Source organism: Adiantum capillus-veneris, chromosome 2 (genome assembly GCF_014529385.1).
Source record: "Adiantum capillus-veneris isolate H3 chromosome 2, ASM1452938v2, whole genome shotgun sequence".
In the NCBI taxonomy this organism is placed as follows: Eukaryota; Viridiplantae; Streptophyta; class Polypodiopsida; order Polypodiales; family Pteridaceae; genus Adiantum; species Adiantum capillus-veneris.
This window is the reverse complement of record NC_140932.1, coordinates 95,534,485-95,554,188: the sequence shown is the minus strand read 5'-3', so window position 1 is coordinate 95,554,188 and position 19,704 is coordinate 95,534,485. Positions and strand designations below refer to the sequence as shown.

Below are 19,704 nucleotides of genomic sequence, written 5' to 3'. Positions count from 1 at the left end.
TCGCCACTGAGTAAGAGCATGGATAACTGCCAAAAGCTCTTTCTTGTAAATTTGTGCAACCCGCTCAGGACGTGAAAACATCCTGCTCTCGTAAGCTATGACATGGCCTTCTTCCATCAAGACTGCTCCCAAACTGCGACTTTTTTAACATGCATCACAGTAAAACTTCAAAGGGCTTTTGCAGGTGTTGTAAAGCCAATACTGGTCCTGTTGGTCAATTTTTCCTTGAGAGTTTGAAAGGCTGCTACCTCTGACGGTCCCCAAGTAAAAGGAACCCCTTTTTGAGTTAACACATGCAAAGGAGAAGCTATCTCTGCGAATTTTCGAATTAGCCACCGATAATAGGAGCACAAACTCAAAAAGCTTCGAACTTGATGAACATTCTTCAAATCGGGCCAATCACGAATGGTCTCAACTCTGGCTGGATTCATCTTCACAGCTTCCGTTGAGACGACGTGTCCCAAAAAGTGTATCTCTGGCAAGAAAATCTCGCTCTTTTTCGCATTTATAACCAAGTTATGTTGCTGTAGTGCTTGGAAAACCTATAACAGATGGTGTTGGTGCTCTGTCTCACTCTTGGAGAAGACGATGACGTCGTCAAAGAAAGTGTCCACAAATGATCGGTACTCTCTCAAAATCCTATCCCCATCATGCGGTTAAATTTAGTCGGAGCATTCGTGATGCCAAAGGGCATCACCGAATATTCGTATAAACCAAAAGTCGTCCTGAAAGCTGTCTTGTAGACGTCTCCAAGAGCAATTCGGATCTGAAGATAACCACTCTTGAGATCAATTCGAGTAAAACAAGTAGAACCCTGAAGTCTGTCGAGTATATCATCGATCCTCGGGATAGGGAATCTGTTCTTGATGGTGATTTCATTGAGAGCTCTATAGCCAATACACATTCTCCAAGATCCATCTTGCTTCAATATCAATAACACATGCAAACAAAATGGTGATCTCAAGCAGTTCTCTTACCTGGTTCATTATTTCTTCATTTTGGGCTCTGCTGACTCGGTAAGGTGGCCGGTTCGGTGGTGTACTACCGAGAATCAAGTCAATCATGTGATCTTAAGACGTGAAGGAGGTAACTTGCCTGGTAAGCCTTTAGAAAAACGGTCAGCCTGAGCTTGCAAAAATTCTTGACGTCACTTTTCGAGATCAGACAGATTGACCTTTGTTCATCATTTAGTTCTTTCAAGAAAATCGAGTAAACAACACGACTGAATTTTATTTTTGACATACGAAGCTCGCTCTTACTCTGTCAATCGGGGACGTGTGTCTTTCTTTTTCTGAAACTTCCCTCTTCTTTTGTTATCATTATTCGAATTTTGTTTGGCCCTTGTTGTCAGGAGTTGATCAGTTGGATACGTAAGTGTACCCGCATGCATTGCAAAACCTTGCTTAGTATGTCCCACCAGTTGTTGTATGGACTTGGACTTTTGCAGTAAACAGTAATCTCGTATCTCTTTGGGTAGACCACAACAAAATCTCTTGATGTGTTGCTCAAAGGTGATTTTTTAAAAAGAAGAGACCGGTAGAAAAGTATCTTAAAATCTCTGGCACTAGATATCCAAAGTATCTTCCTCGGTCATCCGAAGATGATTCCAAGCGGTGAGTGACCACATCACGTTTGTACTTCTGAGTGAGCCCAGAAGGAGTGAAAAGGTGCTTGAACTGCAGCCACTTTGTTGGTGCTTCCTTTCGTATTAATAGGGTGGAGCACATGTTTGTGCGTTTCCCTTCAAACAGGATGCTACCCTCTTGACCTTGGAGTGCTGTGAGTAGCGCCCTCCAGAGTAAGCTATGTCTAAGCGTTGAATAAAGGCGAGGGCCTTATGAGTATCTCAGAAGCCTGAAAAAGTATCAAACTTTAGGGCTTGTCCACCTTCCTTGAAATCTTTGGTCTTGTTGCTCTTGTCCTCGAGAAAGTCCTATTGGTTGGCTCTGTAAAAGTGCTTCCTCTTAGAATAAAGGGCAAATTACCAAAATACCCCTCTAATTTGTGGAATCTTTAAAATACCCTTCAAATTTCAAAAATTCCCAATATACCCCTCATATTTTGTCATAAATTCCCAAAATACCCCTGGTTGTGAAAGTAAATTTATCCAAACATTTTTTTTTAAAAAAAAAAGCTTTTCATAAGAAGACTGATTGTCTATCAATACAAGATACTAAAACTAGAATTTTGAGCTGGTTATGTAGGCTTTGGAGATAAATTGCTTCATTATTTTTAGACATAATTGTCTTTTTTTGTGAGGTAATTTGTGACAAATTACATGCTAAGCACTAAAAAAGGGATATCCATTGTCAAAAAAGAATAAAGATTAGGAAATCGTGAACAAACCTACTAAAATAGATACAAGGGTATTTCGGGAATTTTTGAAATTTGAGGGGTATTTTGGGAATTTCCACAAATTAGAGGGGTATTTTGGTAATTTTCCCTAGAATAAAACATCTGCTCATCGGAGTCCGAACTCTCAGAAGAGGATAAATCCTCCTCAGAACTGTTTGAATACTTTCGAGATCTTTGGTGGGATCTGCTCTTCTTAGCCTTCTTCTTGTTCTTTCGGTGTCTTTGGGTCTTTCTTCGTTTCTTGCCCTATGTGTCCTCATCACTGGAATTAGAGGAGGCAGAGCTGTTGGAAATATCAGAAGAGGATGAGGACGAACTCGAAACACCCTCAAAGCGTATGCGCTTATGTCTTTTGTGCATTTGCAAAAGTAGACTTGTGACCCAAATAGCCAGGGTAGACTAGGGTAGTCTATTGCCCGACTATGTCTCTTCGGTTTCTTCTTGGTCTTCCAGAGTTGGTTGACTCGTCTTTCTACTACTTCGTCAAGTTCATCTTCCGTATACACCCGCGGAGCAAGTGTTTTCTTCAAAGTTGGCTTCAGAGGTGAATCGATGGTTGTACGACACTGAGAATGCACTCCGTCGATTGGGTGCTTGGTAAAAAATTTCTCATACTGGGGATCTTTTGAATACTAGAGCATCCACCGAGCACAAGCATCAACATGCTGTTGATGCTGCATCTCCATTCGTTCATATTCTGTAGGTGGGAATGGCTCATATTCTTCTCTCAAGTCGACAGAAGGTGGGCGTCGTCCATTCAAATCTTCCGTGCTTTCACCCGAACCTGATTGGTCAGGTGCAACCGTTTGCTTCTTGCAGGATTCGTTGACTGAATCCATGTGTGTCGTAGTAGAAGGGATTGGATTCTTTGTAGAAGGAAAATCGACTATGCTGTGATACCACTGTAACAGAATTGGACACCCCAAGTAGGGAATTTGGCATGACACACGAGATAATACTTATAATCACTTAATTGAACTTATCACAGTTAGAGACAGACGACACGGCCTGACGTAGTTCCGTCCCAGAGGTATTGGCCCCAAAGTCTGGCGCCCCTATCGGTATGTATTTTTATATTAATGCTTGAGCAAAGTACAATGTTCGAGGGTCCTCTCTGCCCAATGTTCCCAAACCAATCTGAGAGAGGAAGAGACCTTGGCAATGAATTGATATGCGCATGGCCTTCCAAAAGCAATTAGATGAAAAGCTTTAAATCTCAAAAGCATGAGGTCCCAAAAGCTGCAACGCAGCCGAGCGGAAACTCCGCTGCAACGTCCATACAGCCTGCCACGTCAGCAATCAGCATGAAATGCGGAATGCCCTACATCCTGCCACGTCAGCCAGGCCACACGATTTCTTTTTAATTATTTCCTTGTGTCCCCGAGGTCCCCATCGAACGGGACCCTATAAGTTGGAACAAACTTATAACTTTAGATCTTGTCAGCTTCCAGGTGGACATGCCATGTCATCATTTTGTGACAATACCTACCCTTCCTACTTTTCCCTCGGATTGGCAATTGAATGGACATTGGAGACAACTATGCCATTTGGAAAGCTATCATGATGGCGGTCTTTGACTCTTACGAGCTTGGAGGTTTTGTCTCAAGCAACTTTCAAAAGCCAAAGGACCTTGCCAGAGCAAAGTTATGGGAGCGTGTCAATGCTCGAATGCGGTCTTTCATTATCCTCAACAATACACCATCAGTTATTAGCCAGATACGATTGATGAAAGATGCGAAGTTGATTTGGGATCTGCTTTCTTTACTCTATGATCGAGTTTCTCCAATGAAGCGGATAGCCCTCGAGGTGCAATAGAGAACCTTGGATGCAAAGCACTCTTCCATGTGGGATCGCATCAACAAGGTGCAGGAGAAGCTTATCAGTTTAGAGGATATGGCCATCAAGCTTTTGGCCCAATTGCCCCCTCGGTATACCAACTTCTACTCTTCCTTGATTACGAGTGGCCGAATGAATACTATCTCTTGGGACGAGATTGTTAAAATGGGGAAGAAGTCAGGCTCCAAAGCCTTGACGGGTTCTTCCAACAACAACAAGAAGTAGAAGGGTAAGAAGATAGCTACAACACAAAAGACAAGAAGAGTGATGCCGAACAAGACGCCTTGAAGGGAGAACGGCATTGCAACAGTTGCGGTGAGAAGAGACATTAATGAAGGAAGTGTCCAAAGTGAGTTGGAGATGCTTCAACTTCTTCATCGGCAGTGGTGCAATGGAAGGAATATCACTGATGCTTCAATAAATGCAAATATATACCTGATTCGGAATATTTGCTTTGCATAGGCCCACAAAGATCACTATGCACAAGTTGCGACCTGAATGTAGCCCTTACTGGATTATCCTTTGGAAACTTTGAACGCTGAATTTTATCCAAATTACAACCTTCACAAACATGCTTAGAAGGTGCTTCAAGAGGCGACAAAGAAGCAACCATATCAGATTTCTATAACCGCAGTAAACTAACAAAATTCAGATGCCCAAAACGTGCATGCCAAAGTTTTGCATCTAAAACATCCTTTGAATGCACAAATGCATTTGCAAAATTCTACCGACACTTGTTATACAAAGTGAGCTTATACAACCCACGACTCAAAATGCTAGATGCAATTATTTCATCACCAAAACTGAGATTATGAATTGTACATCTGTCATCTGTAAATTTGACAAGAAGACCAAGTTTTGCAAGTGCAGATACAGACAGAAGGTTCTTTTTGATCCCTGGTACATAAAGTGCATCAACAAGTGTGAAAGAAGTGCCATTCGCAACAGTTAGCACCATCTTTCCAACTCTCTTGATCGGATAAGAGGCATTGTTGGCACGAGTGATTGTATTCCCATGAGAGACAGACTCGAGAGAGGTAAACAAGTCACGATGTAAAGTGATGTGCTTTGTAGCACCACTTTCAAAGTACCACACTGTGAATCTGCAGCAATTTACCTATATGCATTATGGGCAGAAGGGTCATAAGTACACTCTGCACTAAATGTCCACTTTGCATCTACATCAACATCACAATTTCCTTTTCTAGAAGATTCTACAATAGCTGCACTGTAGTGGAGCCATCCTCTTTTGACTTCAACTTAGGACATTGCTTTATCAAGTGATCATTAGCCTTGCAATAATGGCAATGCATCTTCTTCTTGTTCTTTTCACCAGAATTCCCAGACGAGATGCTGCTAGCAACAACATTAGGAACAGGTGATTTGCCACTTACTGAAGAACCATGAGAAGTGGTTACATTGTTGTTACCACCTTCTTTTTGAGCAGCAACAAAAGTTTGTTCAATTGCACGTTGTATAGCCCTGTGCTTTCTTGAAACTGACTCTTACAACAACAATATGCATAATGCATCAAACTTGACAGCTTGAGTGATTCCTTGGGTCATAAGTCTCCAAGTACTAGCAAAAGTTTGGTAAGAATCTGGCATGCAGAAATGAGTTGCTCATTAATGTCCTTGATACTAACAAGGAAAATGTCCACGTCACCTTCCTCTTGTATAATCTTCGACTCCATCGCTTTACGCAGCAATGTAATTTTAGCCTCGTTGTGACTTGCATAAAGATTAGCGAGAGTATTCTAAAGCATGTTTTATTGATTTTGTTGAGCGAATGTGAGGAGTAATAGTGCGCTTCAGAGATAATGCAATCAACCCATGACCCTACGCATCTCTAACATCCCAACGAGACTGCTCAGCCGTAGGCAAAACAACTCTAGGAGCAACAGACCTGCTAGAACCTGCAACATCCTCAACAGAGCTTGTATCCACGGAAGGCGGAGGTACGTTAATGCCTTGCACAACATTCCAAACGTCCTTTGACACAAGTATATGTGTCATCATGTAAGCCCACATTGGGTAGTTATTTTCATCCAGTTTATCCTTAGCAACGAACCTCTTGAAAACATCTGTGTTGTTGTCAACCGTGGCGAGTGATTGCACCTTCTATAGAGACTGCCCGAAAAGCGGTATCCACGGAAGGCGGAGATACGTTTATGCCTTGCACAACATTCCAAACGTCCTTTGACACAAGTATATGTGTCATCATGTAAGCCCACATTGGGTAGTTATTTTCATCTAGTTTATCCTTAGCAACCAACCTCTTGAAAACATATGTGTTGTTGTCAACCGTGGCGAGTGACTGCACCTGCTATAGAGACTGCCCGAAAAGAGAAAAACGAAGCAAGACTAACACACGCTATATAGCACAACCCAACGAGGACTGTAAGAGACTTGTTCTGCACAAACATGCATTTCAGCTGAGGTCTTGTTGTGCTAACTGTGTCAGAGAGGGCCAGAGACAGAGTTTCACTATATATGCTAGTGTACAACATACTATGAGATATGTGTCCGCTTTCACTACCTCTTAGAGAGGGTTTTGGGCCTCTATCTAGAGTTATGAGATACTAGGATTAGAGATGTCTTGGCACAACCCAAAGAAGACTGTAAGAGACTTGTTCTGCACAAACAGGCATTTCAACTGAGGTCTAGTTGTGCTAACTGTGTCAGAGAGGGCGAGAGACAGAGTTTCACTATATATGCTAGTGTACAACATACTATGAGATATGTGGCCGCTTTCACTGTCACGGGGACGTGGCAACTGTTAACTATGTCACGAGGACGTGGCAACTGCTAACTTTAGTTGTTGGTTTCTTTCCAATGGGTTTTGTTTTATTTTTGAGACCCTCTTCTTGAAGTAGCAAACGATCGGACATTGTATGGCCAATGTGAACGGTAGTTTCACGCGCAAATGGGTAGTGGTCGGCACTGGAATTCGTATGGTAAGAGGATGTCTAGGCTCAGAGCAAGATCATATAGGTCCCCCCGTCGCACTTAGCAAGTTGGTGGATACTAGGAAGTGAACTCAATAAAGGCCTAAAGTCAAGGTGTGACTACCAACAGAAAATATGCGACAGTTGGGCCACATTGCACTTTTGGATGCGGTCCGAATGAGGATAGATGGTCAGATGACCACAGGGAGCCCAACCAAATCATTTCCTAAAAATTAGGGAACTGCTATTTTGGGCCACAAAATGTGTTCGCGGCATTATCTCCAGTATGACTAGGGAAACACTTTACAACTCTGCCGCGAAGTCAACTGAGCGACCAGTCGGGAGATTTTTTGGCGGCAGATCCGAAACGGGAAATGGTCTGTAAATGCGCCAAGTGGCACACTCTTGTGCACTTTCCTCATGCAAGAAGAATTGGCGCTGAATTTCATGCTGGGAGAGGCCTCATTTGCAAATTGTCACAAGTTAAGAGCTATGGAGTGCTTCCTTTCCCTCTTATGTACAGTGCGGTGCCAGGAGTGATGCCGTGCACGCTACGCACTGCTCTCTCTCTCCCCTACGAGCAATATGTTATGCCCTCTAGTGGGCTTTTCATTTGACCAATGTACAGTTATGTGGGTTCATGATTGCTGAGGCAAGAGCCTCTTGCACAGGTACTAGATTAGCTAGCGGCTAATCCCCCGCAGGTACAGGAGGTTTCACGTGAGAAATCTCGTCCGATTCAAAGGGCAAGTAGCCCTACAGGTGCGGGAGCTCGAGGTCTTGCTACAGATGCGACCGGCACGCGAAACGGAGCCCAAAACAGGGAATTACAGCCTGCTGTGTATTTTTGCAGGTTTAGGGTTTCGGCCCTAAACGGACCCTAATACCCCCAGGAGGTTCAGGGATGCGAGGGGACCGCTGTACAAGTGATCTGGCGCATTTTCGGGGCAGAAAACAGAGAATTCAGCGTGCTGCAGATTCTCGCTAGGTTTTGCGAAGTGTCCGTATGCGTCGGGAAAGTCATCTATTGCGTGGGGATACTGTTTGTGAAGCGTCCTAGTACAGTTGTGTTGCCGAAATCGAGCGAGAACAGGTGTTTCTTAGCCTAGATTGTGCGGGGCAGCTCGTAGGAGATCACAGGTTTTATTCCCTCTGTTAAAGAATAAAGAAATACCGAAAGGGGCGCCAATTTTGGGGCCTACAGGTTGTCGACGTCTGCTCGGAGCATTCTAGCTTCCGAGTTGTGTGTGTACTTAGGTGTTAATCCCCGTTATAGGTTACCTTTGCAAAGTACTCTGTGTGTCTAAAGTAAAGAATTTCGGGTGAAAGCCAACGCCTACCTCCCCACGGGCCGGTTTCATTCACTACCTCTTAGAGAGGGTTTTGCGCTTCTATCTAGAGTTATGAGGTACTAGGATTAGAGATGTCTTGGCTTCTATCTAGTGGAGATTCAACTATATCGAGCACGGTTACTGAGAGAAAGGCTCACACACCAGGAGACAGACCCAGAGACAGATCACAATGTTCTTCCATCCAAAGATTGAGCAGAGACGATGTCACAAACTGATGTCGTGGCATGACCACCCGCGGGCTGACGATGACGTGGCAGTAGATAGTATGAGATTTTGGAATTTGCATTGTCATGTTGACGTGCCAGACAGTACGGATTTTCACGTTTTGCATTGACAGCTGTTTACGTGGCAAGCTGTATGAAAAATCCCGCTTTTCACGCTGACAGGCTGACGTGGCAAACTGTACGGACATTTCCGCTTTTTGCGTTGGTTATTTTTAATGGGAGATTTTGGGACTAAATTGCTTTCGAGTTTCATGCTTTTGGGGCTCTGCTTTTAGCACCCCTTGTAATCTTTATAAGTGACCTAAGGGGGCTCACTTCTTAGAGCATCTGGACATAGAGTCTCTGAGAGCGAGCACGCGCAAGAAGTTGTACTTTGCTCGTAGATTAATATAAAAGAAATATCGAAAGGGGCGCCAGTCTTTGGGGCAACCTCTTTGGCACGGAACTACGTCGGGCCGTGTCGTCTCTCTATAATTATGAATTGTTTTTAAGTGAATCTCTGCTGTGTCTCAATAGAATTTAGACTTGGGTGTCCAAGTTTGTTACAGTGGTATTAGAGCATGACCGATTTCTCTTTTACTGGGAAATCCGATCCCTTTTCTTGAAACACCTATAGATTCTGAAAAGAATCAATCGATCTCTTCTGCAACCGTTGAGGCGGGAGAAGGCAATACGGCAAATTCTAGCAACTTAGCAATAGATGAGTAGGGGCCACCTCGGCCTACACAGTATGAACTTTTGGAGATGCAACGTCGACAACAGATTGACGAGTGCACAAAGTAGATGCTTCAGTTTGCTAAAGATCCCCAGTTTGCAAAATTTGACCCAGCAGTCCATGGCTAAAGTGCGTACTCAGTGGTAGAAAGACACTCAACCACCAATCAAACCGGCAATCAAGAAACCTCCTACTCCAAGGATGTTTAATGAAGAAGAACCTAAAGAGCTGGTCCAGACCCATATTAGTCAGCTTTTGGTCACGAAGAAGCAATCGAAGAAGCAATCGAAGAAGCAATTGAAGAAGCGCAACAAGGGGATTGACTACCCCGGTTACTTGGGCCGTCAATTTCATTTGCATCTGCAAGAAAGCAAAAGAAGCGTGTGCGTTTTGAAGGACTACCCAGCTCCGCTTCCTCTTCTTCTGACAGTTCTTCTAGCTCTTCCTCTTCTGACTAGAGTGAGGAGGACAACAAGAGCAAGAAGCCAAGCAAAAAGCAAAGCTTTTGAAAGAACAAGAAAAACACAAAGAAGATCAGATTCCGACCAGTTTCTGATAGTTCTACGGAGGAGTCATCCTCTGACAGTTCGGACTCCAACAATCACATGTATTGCGTGATCACAGATTAGTTATCAATGCCAAAAAGAGCGAGGTTTTCTTACTGGAGATACACTTTCTGGGACACATCGTCTCAGCAACAAGAGTGCAGATGGACCCGGCCAAGATTGAGACTATCCGAGACTTGAAGAATGTTCATGAAGTTAGAAGCTTTTAGGGCTTGTGTTCTTACTACTGGCAGCTCCTTTGGAATTTTGCAGAGATAGCTTCCCCTTTGGCGCCTTTTGGTGAACGGGTGTGTACTCTCCTGGTGCAATGAGGCTTTTCGCTCGCCCCGTGTCCGTACCTCTTCGACAGATGAATGCACCTTTTGGCCGGTGATAGTAGCTTGTCAAGCCTCGTCTGCCGATGATCGCACTTGCTGGCTGGAGCTCGCACCCCTTCACGCTGGCAGATGGCTGCCCACGCTAGTGCTAGCGCACGTGATTTTCCCCACGTGGTGCCTTTTGACTTTGCTCATGTGCCTTTTACCCATTTCACACAAAGGTTGGGCACTTTTAAAGCTTGAAGACCAATTTTTTAACAAGTTGGCCACTTTGGGGCTCATTTGGGAAGCCACGTACGAATCCGCATATTCAAACAAAACCCACCGTGGGTTCAGCAGATTTGAAAGTCCCATTACCCCGAATATTGGCAGTCATCCACCCTTAGCCCACAACATGGTTTCGCTACCCCCTTGGTGCCTTGTTTCCAGAATGTGACAACCAACAAGCACATAAGCCCTTCTTTGGCCATGATCCAGGTAGGAAAATTCGCCTCGTCACCGCCCTTGCAGAATAAAGTCTTTGTCTCTGAACAGATACCAAATGCTATGGTGAATGATAATTCTTCAAACTTGAAGACTCCATTCCTTGCCTTCAACGATGCAAAGGATAAATCAAATGCAGACTCTTGCAACACGACGTTAGTCGCTGCAATTGAATCTCTGGACACAACTTGTTCCAATGAGAAACCTTTACAGATGGATATATCTTAGTCTACGACATCCCTTGAAGAGGATTTTACTGTTTGAGACAAACCAATGGAATACCTTACAGATTTCCAACCAATGGTCATCACTCAATAGAAAACTCAAGCCTGTTTACCAATAATTTCACTCGAAGCCGATACAGATTCAATCTTTTATTGGACAAAGCTCGAAGTTACAAAAGACTTTGACAAAGACACTTATCAAATTGCAGATATGATCAGTTTTCAGTTTGGAAAAATAGTTATGGTCAATAACAGTGCCATGACATGGGACTTAACAGAAAGAGCTTTGGATGGAGAAGCACAACAACAATACATTTCCATCTCCCGGAGTTTTCTTCAACTACCCTGGGTTTTATTTAAAGAGGGAGGGAATGTCACTATTACATATACTCCTAGTTGTAGATACGCAGATTGCCATGCCAAGGAGGACCCCTGCGCTTGGATGGTCTCGACCCTTAGCCCAAAGGACGTGCCTCTTCGCCAAAAGCCACACTCCTTTGATGACTGGTCACACCCCTTCGCTCTACGGGTGCGACTCTTCGTCTAATGGTTGCAGCCCTTCGCCGAAAGGATGTGTCTTTACTTCTAAAGACATGCCTCTTTACCAGGAGACGTGTCTTTTCATTTGTGTCTCTTCGTCTCCTATATAAGGAGCCCTTATATCACACAATCAAAGAATCAAACACAGAATCTTCTGAGTCTTGTTTCTGAATTCAGTTTAAGTTTCTTAAGTCTTACTCAAGACTTAATTAAGGTTTAGTACCTAGAATCTTTATATTTGGACTGTCATTGACAGATTTAGCAAGCAAGCTCACTTCATTCCAGTGAAGAAAACAATCAAGCGGACCATTTAGTGAGACTGTTCATTGCATAGATATTTCGATTATAAGGCATGCTTGAGACAATAGTTTTCGACAGAGATCCTCAATTCACGAGTTTGTTTTGGAGGGCTATTTGGGAGAACATTGGCACACGGTTGCAGTTCTCGTCATCATTCCACTCGCAGATAGATGGGCAATCTGAGATTGCATATTCAGTTTTTTTGGATTCATTGAATTCTTACATCTCTAATCAAAAGACTCAAGGGGATTTTTTTTTGCCTTTTTACAATAATATGGTTCACTCTCGACGGGGAAGGCGCCATTTGAGATAATTGAAGGTGCTTAGAAGGTTCCACTCTTTCTCAGCACTAAAGACAAGATTTTTGAGGCGGACTCTACTTTTGCCAAGGTCCGTAGGCTTTAGAGAAATGTTAAGAACGACATAAGAAGGCATGAGATCGACATCGACGAGATTTGAAATTAAATGAAGACGATTGGGTGCTCTTACGTTTTGAGAAGGCACGCCTAATGAAACGAAAGGGAAAGGAGCGACTTTTTCCAAAGCTTAGCATGGGGTATTATGGCCCTTTCCAGATTAAAGAAAAGATAAATGATGTCTCCTTTCGACTCAAGTTGCCCGATACTTGGAAGATTCACAATGCATTCCATGTGAGTCTCTTGAAACCTTTTCAAGGTGAGGTGTCAGTTGATGGGGAGCCTTATGAGCAACCCCAAGTGGAAGAGAGCGAGGAGATACTCGTTCCTGAACAGATTTTGGCACACAAGGAAAGAAAGATGAAAGGTAAAGTGATTCAGCGGTTCTTGGTTAAATTCAAGAACTATTCGACATTAGATGCGAAGTGGATGGAGGAGGAGGACCTAGCAGATACTCCTCAAATTTTGGAACTTTACTTTGAAGCATTCGGTTTAGCATAGTCTACTCCGATAGAACCCCGAATTCAGCGAGGGTGAATCTATTGCAGCGGGCTTGCACAAGAGAGGAGTCACTTCGCTCCTTTGTCAACGGATTACCTCGATTTTGAATAAAGTCATTGATGTCCCCTTTGGGTTTCAGGGATATTGTTGGGCCCATAGTATTTTGCTGTATGACTTTATAACAGGAATTTCCGAAAATGAACATGATTAATTTGTACTCTCTCATTTGACTTCTTTGAGTGCAGGAACTGAAAGACAAAATGACTGCAGCTTTTCGGTCTCATAAATCTCTATATCGCAATAAGGACTAGTTAATCCGGCATCAGTGAGGTCCGAGATGGATATAGATGCAATTACTAAATATGTTGCTGGCAGTCATGGTCTGAGATTTGGAATGAATTTTTCTGTGATTGATTTGTCATGTGATGTCGTATGATGTCGTGTGATGTGACTGTTGTCTTTGTACAAGTGCTAGATGTGTCGTATCTAGTGCGTCGGTACTTAAAGTCATTGTCCACTGAATTGGTTTATGGCCTCTGTTTGTTTTTGCAAGCGTAATCGAGGGCGATTACAATTCTTTCAAGATGGGGGTATGTCACAAATTGATGACGTGGCATGACCACCAGCAGGCTGACAAATACAGATAGTACGGAGATTCCGGAATTTGCACTGGCATGCTGACGTGGCAGATAGTACGTATTTCTGCGTTTTGCATTGACAGCTGCTGACGTGGCAGGCTGTATGGAAATCCGCTTCACGTTGATAGGCTGACGTGGCAGAATTGTATGGAAATTTCCGCTTTTCGTGCTGGGTATTTTTACTTGCACATTTTGGGACTCAATTGCGTTTGAGTTTCATGCTTTTGGGGCTCTACTTTTAGCACCCCTTGTAATCTTTGTAAGTGACCCAAGGGGGACTCACTTCTCAGAGTATCTGGACACAGGGTCTGAGAGCAAGCACCCGCGGGAAGTTGTACTTTGCTCACAAATTAATATAAAAGAAGTACCGAAAGGGGCACCAGTCTTTGGGGCCAATCTCTTTTGGCACGGAACTACGCCGGGCGGTGTCGGCTCTCTCTTGAATTGTGAATTGTTTTTAAGTGAATCTCTGTTGTTCACGACAAAATCTAGATTTGGGGTGTCCAAGTTTGTTACGGACGAGACCAACGAGAGAGGAGGGAGCAATAGAGCTGGGGAGATCCAGGAGGCCCAGGATGAGGGGATGCTTCTGTCGACGGAGGAGGTTGCAGCAGAGGATCATATCTAGATTGGTGAGACATGGGAGATGCCCTGTGCAAACGCTCACCACCATGAAGAACATCGACACGATTATGTAGCGACTAATGTGAACCATCTTTGGATTCTGATACACATATCCACCATTTGGTATTTGTTCTCTGAAATGCACACCCACTTTTTGTATACGCACCTCTCAGGCTTTTGATACCCACCTTTTACAGCTCCAGTAGTCGTTCTATTTAGTTAGTTTCTTTCTTTCTTTTTATCCAGACCTTGTATCAGATTCAGCATGATGTAACTCTCTGGTCTCATAAGTCAAGACTCAAATTTGGTCCTCCTCGACTTTTTGTATCATCAGTACTTAACGTAATGCAATCATGATTTTCTCTCTTCCATAATTTTTGCCTCCCATCATTTATTCTTGAAAGTTGGGTCTTTCATGTATGATGCTCTTTATGGAATGTGAGAAATTAATGCTTGACACTTGTAGATATGGTCTCTGACTCTCTAGACCCTAGTCTACAATCGGTATTCTACAAAGATGCACCTTGATGTATCGCAATGGACATTCTTAATCAAGGAATTCTTATCTAGAAGGTTAACACTTGTAGATGTTAATCACACGGTGTACACATAGGATGTGACTGTACGTGTCAAACCTAGTAGCTGTCTCAACCCAGCTAAGGTCCACATCTATGTGCCTTTTGAGTGACTCTGTATGGTTCATAACGTGTATCGTCCCACTTGGGCTTGCTTCCCTTTTATTTGAATGTATATGGGCTCCCCTAGCTCCACAAAAGGGATGGCCTTCCCTAATCTTCTCTCAGGAGATCAGTTTCAATGCTGTATTTTGGGATATCCTCTTCCTGTCCTCCTTTTGCCCAATCCACAGGCAATCCACCCACTCTAATAAAATTCTGCAAACTGTCCATTTTCTCTTTCTCCTTGATACCCACAACGCTTCTTTGAACAACTTACCTTTGGTGGATTTTTAAAACCTTTTCCAGTAGTATCTGTGGGAGCTACTTTGATCCCAATAATTTAAGCAGCAGCAGCATATAAAAAGAAATGTGCACAGAGAGATGTCAGAATAGGAAGGTCTCCCGTAGTCCCAGTTGCTAATACGAGGAAGAGCAAGAGGAAGAAAATCCAGATCATAGTTTTTCTCTCTTTCTTTCTCATGCCCTCTCCTTGTTATCTTGTGCATCTTTTCGCTACCGAGTTCGACACCTTTGATGGTAATTTATAGAAGTGCCTATCTTTCTAGACTCAAGGAGACCTAGGTTTGGCTTTGATAGGTTTTGAGGGTGCTTTTCCTCCTTTTTTTTGCCCCAACTTTCTCATATCTACCAGGTTATCTTAATTGAGAAACTCAATGCAGGTAAAAGAGCATGGAAGAAAACTACTCGAAAAACATATAAGGAAGCCTTTCCTTACTGCTTCGTGAGTGTTTTGTTCTGATTATGCCGTAAGCTTGTTTTTCTGAGTCGGTGTTTATATACATGTAAAGTGGCTTTCAGGTATTCAAATGGCATGGGAAGAATGAGCGACAAGGAATACGAGCTTGGCAAGTTGTGGTTGAACAAAAGTTTCTATCTAATAAGGTACAAAGCTGCATTTGAAAGCAGGGACAGGGATTTAGGAGCATATTTTGCCTTTATGTAAAATTTGACTTTCTTTTTCTTTGCAGATGTGAGAATGATGAACTTCCATCAATCGATTGGGTTCTAGATGTTGCCAAGTCAGCTGTTTTGAGATTCGGTATACAAGGATTAGTAATCGATCCTTACAATGAGCTGGATCATCAACGTCCTTCAAGCATGTGAATGCCTCTCAGCTCTTTCACTCGATTCTGCTTTGGTGTATGGAAGTTCTTGGTGTACAAGGTCCACACAATTACACACGATTGTAAACCATAGCATATTCTGAAATCTGGATGCTATGTCAAAACTCAGTTCTGGGTTTGGAAGGTCAAAGCATGATAGGGGATCACGGCACATCCCACACTCATCACATTTTTGCATTTCAGTGTATCCTTTTTGCACTTGCCTTTGATTGTTAAAAGCTCTTCAGAGTAAGTGAGTCAAATTCAGTGATGATGCAGGAATGAGACGGAGTATGTCAGCCGAATGCTGTCAAAAATTAAGCGTTTTGCACAACTTCATGACTGCCATGTGTGGTTTGTTGCCCATCCAAAGCAGGTAATTCATATGCTACTAGGTAACAGGCTTTTGTAAGGGGATCTTTGATTTAAGGTTGAAAGATACAAGTTGAGTAATTTTTGCTGTTGAAGGAAGAGATGTTTTGTGATGTGTTTGCAGCTTCAAGGATGGAGAGGGGAGGCTCCAAGCCTGTATGACATTAGTGGCAGTGCACATTTCATGAACAAGTGTGATGCGGGAATTGTTGTGCATCGCAATAGGGATCCTTCGAAAGGCCCGGTTGACCAAGTGCATGTAACTTTTCTTCATTCTATACACCTTGATGCTAACTGTCCTTAAGTAGACCTCTTAATCTGGAAATAAAATTGTTCTGCCTTGTTTCACAGATACTTGTTAGAAAAGTACGTAATAAGGCTGCAGGAATGATTGGTGAAGCGATACTGGATTATGACAGGTAGTGTAGGAGTTCGAACAAGCTTTTAGGAGCATTGTTAATTTGCGTTGTCAATTCTTCATCTTGATGGGTTTTTAGAGAGTGCTATCTGGAACACCAGCTCACACCCAAACTTGCATGAAAGGGGATGCACAGAAGAAGCAAGGATACTACTGGCGAGCCATCTATTTGCATAACCTTCACTGGATTGCGCAAAGATGGGAATGTATTTTAAAAAGCTTTATTTTTATTGTGATTTGGTTATTAACATGCATAAATGGAGTCATCACTTCCACATAGGTGGGCGATTATGGTGTTGATAGTTCTTCACTGCTGCAGGAGTAATTGAAAAGGGGCCAGCCTAAATGTAATATTTGGGCTGCACGTTAGCTTCTGGAAACATGTAGTTTTTAAGCCACCCATATTATAAACCTTGGGGAAACAGCGTCACATGAAAACCACTTAAGGTGAAAGTAAGAGGAACACATTCAAAATACCAGCCTTTTTCTCCCATTTCCGACTGCTGGCTTGTGGAGACACTCCTGCAACAAGGCTGACTCTTGTCTTGATATAAACAGTTGAAACTGACCGTAAGTGATATAGCCATGGTTAGCTAGAAGTCAGTTTCTTGTCTTGAAGTTTTGCATGAAATTGATGCTCTATTTCCTAGGTTTGTATAGGCATAATTTTGATTGCTTAGCATATTAGCAGTGAACACACGTACTGACCAGGGCATTGAGTTAACCCCAGTAAAAATTCACAATTTTATCCTTCAGAGGTATTGTGTAAACAAACTGTGGTTTTGGAAGTTAGGAATTGCTAGAGATCACGGACGTCGAGTGGTATGAAACACCCAATTGCTGTTTTAGAAAGCTCTTTCATTACTTAGGTACTGTGATTTATGGTTTATAAAGATTCCTCTTCATGTGCTGTGCAGGGCTACTGGCGAGTACAGGGATTACTTGGCTTAGATGCTGATTGCTTGCGATTACATTTGATTGCAAAAGGTAAGTGTCGTGATACCAAATGTGCATGCCAGTCTTTTGTTTGTGTCCTTGGACATTTTATCAACGGGACGTGTAATGTTTCTTTAGTCCAGGAGAAATATTACCTGCTTCAAGTGAGTATATGCTCGTATATGCTCAGACAAGTCTGAGCATCCTCGAGAAGCCATGTCCAGTGACATTTACAAACCCGGTCTGGCAGCCTTTGTCGACATCCTTATGTCTAAAGCTGCAGCTTTTTGGCAGCGGTGCACAACTAGACATTTTCTGGTTTGTGCTGGTGTTGGTCACAGGTAAGCTTTGGATTCTGTGCTCAAATTTTTTATTCACCTTTACCAAAACGGTCAATAAAGTGAATTATCGGTTTTAGGATTTTAAAGAAAAATTCAATCTACGGACATGCGCCACTGAAGTGCAGGGAACGAGAAATATCTCTGTGGTTGGTGATGAGAGAGCATTGTAGGAGTACACAAACATGGGCCCATGTAGGGGCATCCGGGTGCTTTTTAGGGCAGAATGAGCTGGGATGACATAATCCCCATAGGTGTAGTTATATAATTCACGCATTTCCTTGGGAGGCAAATTGCCATAACTGGTTGTGCAATTTTGTAAGCTTAGCACACATTGTGTACATTTTGTAATTAAACGTATACTTGAGGATCATACAGAGATACACAGAATTGTTTTATCAGGCTAACCATGGAATGTTGTATACGAAGAGAGATTATTCCAAAGTGGGTTATTTTGCGAGTCATTCCATTATCTAACATTTTGCAAAAAGCACTCTGCACAAAAGTATTCCATACACGTGTGATGCAGTCGTCTTTGGTAAATTTTAGTAAGCTCTCTTTTGTGATGATATGTAATCCACAGAGAGAGAGAGAGAGAGAGAGAGAGAGAAAGAGAGAGGGCAAAACTAGCACTGTTCTTACTATTCACGACTCTAGCCAATGGTCCAAAGCCCTCTCTGAGTAGACAATGAAAACGGCCTCGTATCTCATAGTATACTGGACAACGACAAACGTGATGTAACTTGTCTCTAGCTCTATATGACACAATTGGCATATCCTGGCCTTTGCTGGTATTCTCCTAACTTGCGTATGAGAGAGAGAGAGATATTTAAGGAAAAACTAGATTCAAAAGCACTGTTCTTACTACTTATGACTCTAGCCAACGGTCCAAAGCCCTCTCTGAATAGACAATGAAAACGGCCTCGTATCTCATAGTATACTGGACAATGACAAACGTGATGTAACTTGTATCTAGCTCTATATGACACAATTGGCATATCCTGGCCTCTGCTGGTATTCTTCTAACTTGCGCATGAGAGAGAGAGAGAGAGAGAGAGAGAGAGAGAGAGGACATTTAAGGCAGAACTAGATTCAAAAGCACTGTTCTTACTACATTCTAACAACAAACCAGCAAAATGAGAGCCAAATCAACTTAGAATCCACAATTGTTTTTAATCAGCATCACTTAATTATGTATCTTAGCAAACAGGTTGTGAGAGATCTTAGGCAGTTTTAAAACTTTTCTAGACTTAAATACGACATCAGAAGATTAATTGAGAATTTTCAATTAGTTGAGTCTAGATTATAACAATCAAAATTGTAAATGTCTCTCTATGCCCTATTAGGATATTATATTACCATCAATCTCCCCATTTTGGAAAAGGCTGTCAGTGAGAAAATAGTTGAGGGTCATGTAAGCCCATAGTTAGAAGTGTCCCTCGTACAATGTGAAAAATGGAATTGCCGCACACTTTTAACACCATTTGGAACAAATCACTAAGAACTTTCAAATCAGATTTTTATTACAATATTACCTCAACTATGCATTCTATCACAGGGATATCCTTCCCACGTACACCTCTAATTTGTGTAAAAATATATCAGAAAACAAATACGAAACATTTACATTTGTAAAAAAAAACAGTACGGAATATTTAGGTAGGTTCTCGACACATGATGTATCACATTAAAAAAAAAGAAACACTCGAAGTTCCATTCACTTTTGAGCTATGTACTTATGCACCATGTATGTCCTTATCAAGACCACTTGTTCACTCGTCAGCTAATTGCATCACTACGG

At 42.5% G+C, this 19,704-nt stretch overlaps 1 protein-coding gene across 3 annotated transcripts in view; it reads left to right on the top strand.

Annotated features, from left to right (window-relative positions):
- Positions 1–17,906, top strand: part of LOC147463232 (primase-helicase Twinkle, chloroplastic/mitochondrial-like) — an 86,097-nt gene extending 68,191 nt beyond the window's left edge. The window contains exons 15-22 of one of the 3 annotated variants that reach the window (XM_086487792.1): positions 15,396–15,457; positions 15,535–15,618; positions 15,705–15,836; positions 16,119–16,215; positions 16,336–16,470; positions 16,563–16,630; positions 17,547–17,616; positions 17,709–17,906. In XM_086487792.1, coding sequence (XP_086343918.1) covers positions 15,396–15,457; positions 15,535–15,618; positions 15,705–15,836; positions 16,119–16,215; positions 16,336–16,470; positions 16,563–16,630; positions 17,547–17,580 — 612 coding nt within the window. In that variant the 3' untranslated portion in view covers positions 17,581–17,616; positions 17,709–17,906. Of the gene's footprint in view, positions 1–15,395; positions 15,458–15,534; positions 15,619–15,704; positions 15,837–16,107; positions 16,216–16,335; positions 16,471–16,562; positions 16,631–17,546; positions 17,617–17,703 lie in introns of those variants that run through there. The other 2 variants (XM_086487789.1, XR_015185019.1) reach the window with 2 other exon arrangements.
- Positions 17,907–19,704: the final 1,798 nt, after the last annotated feature.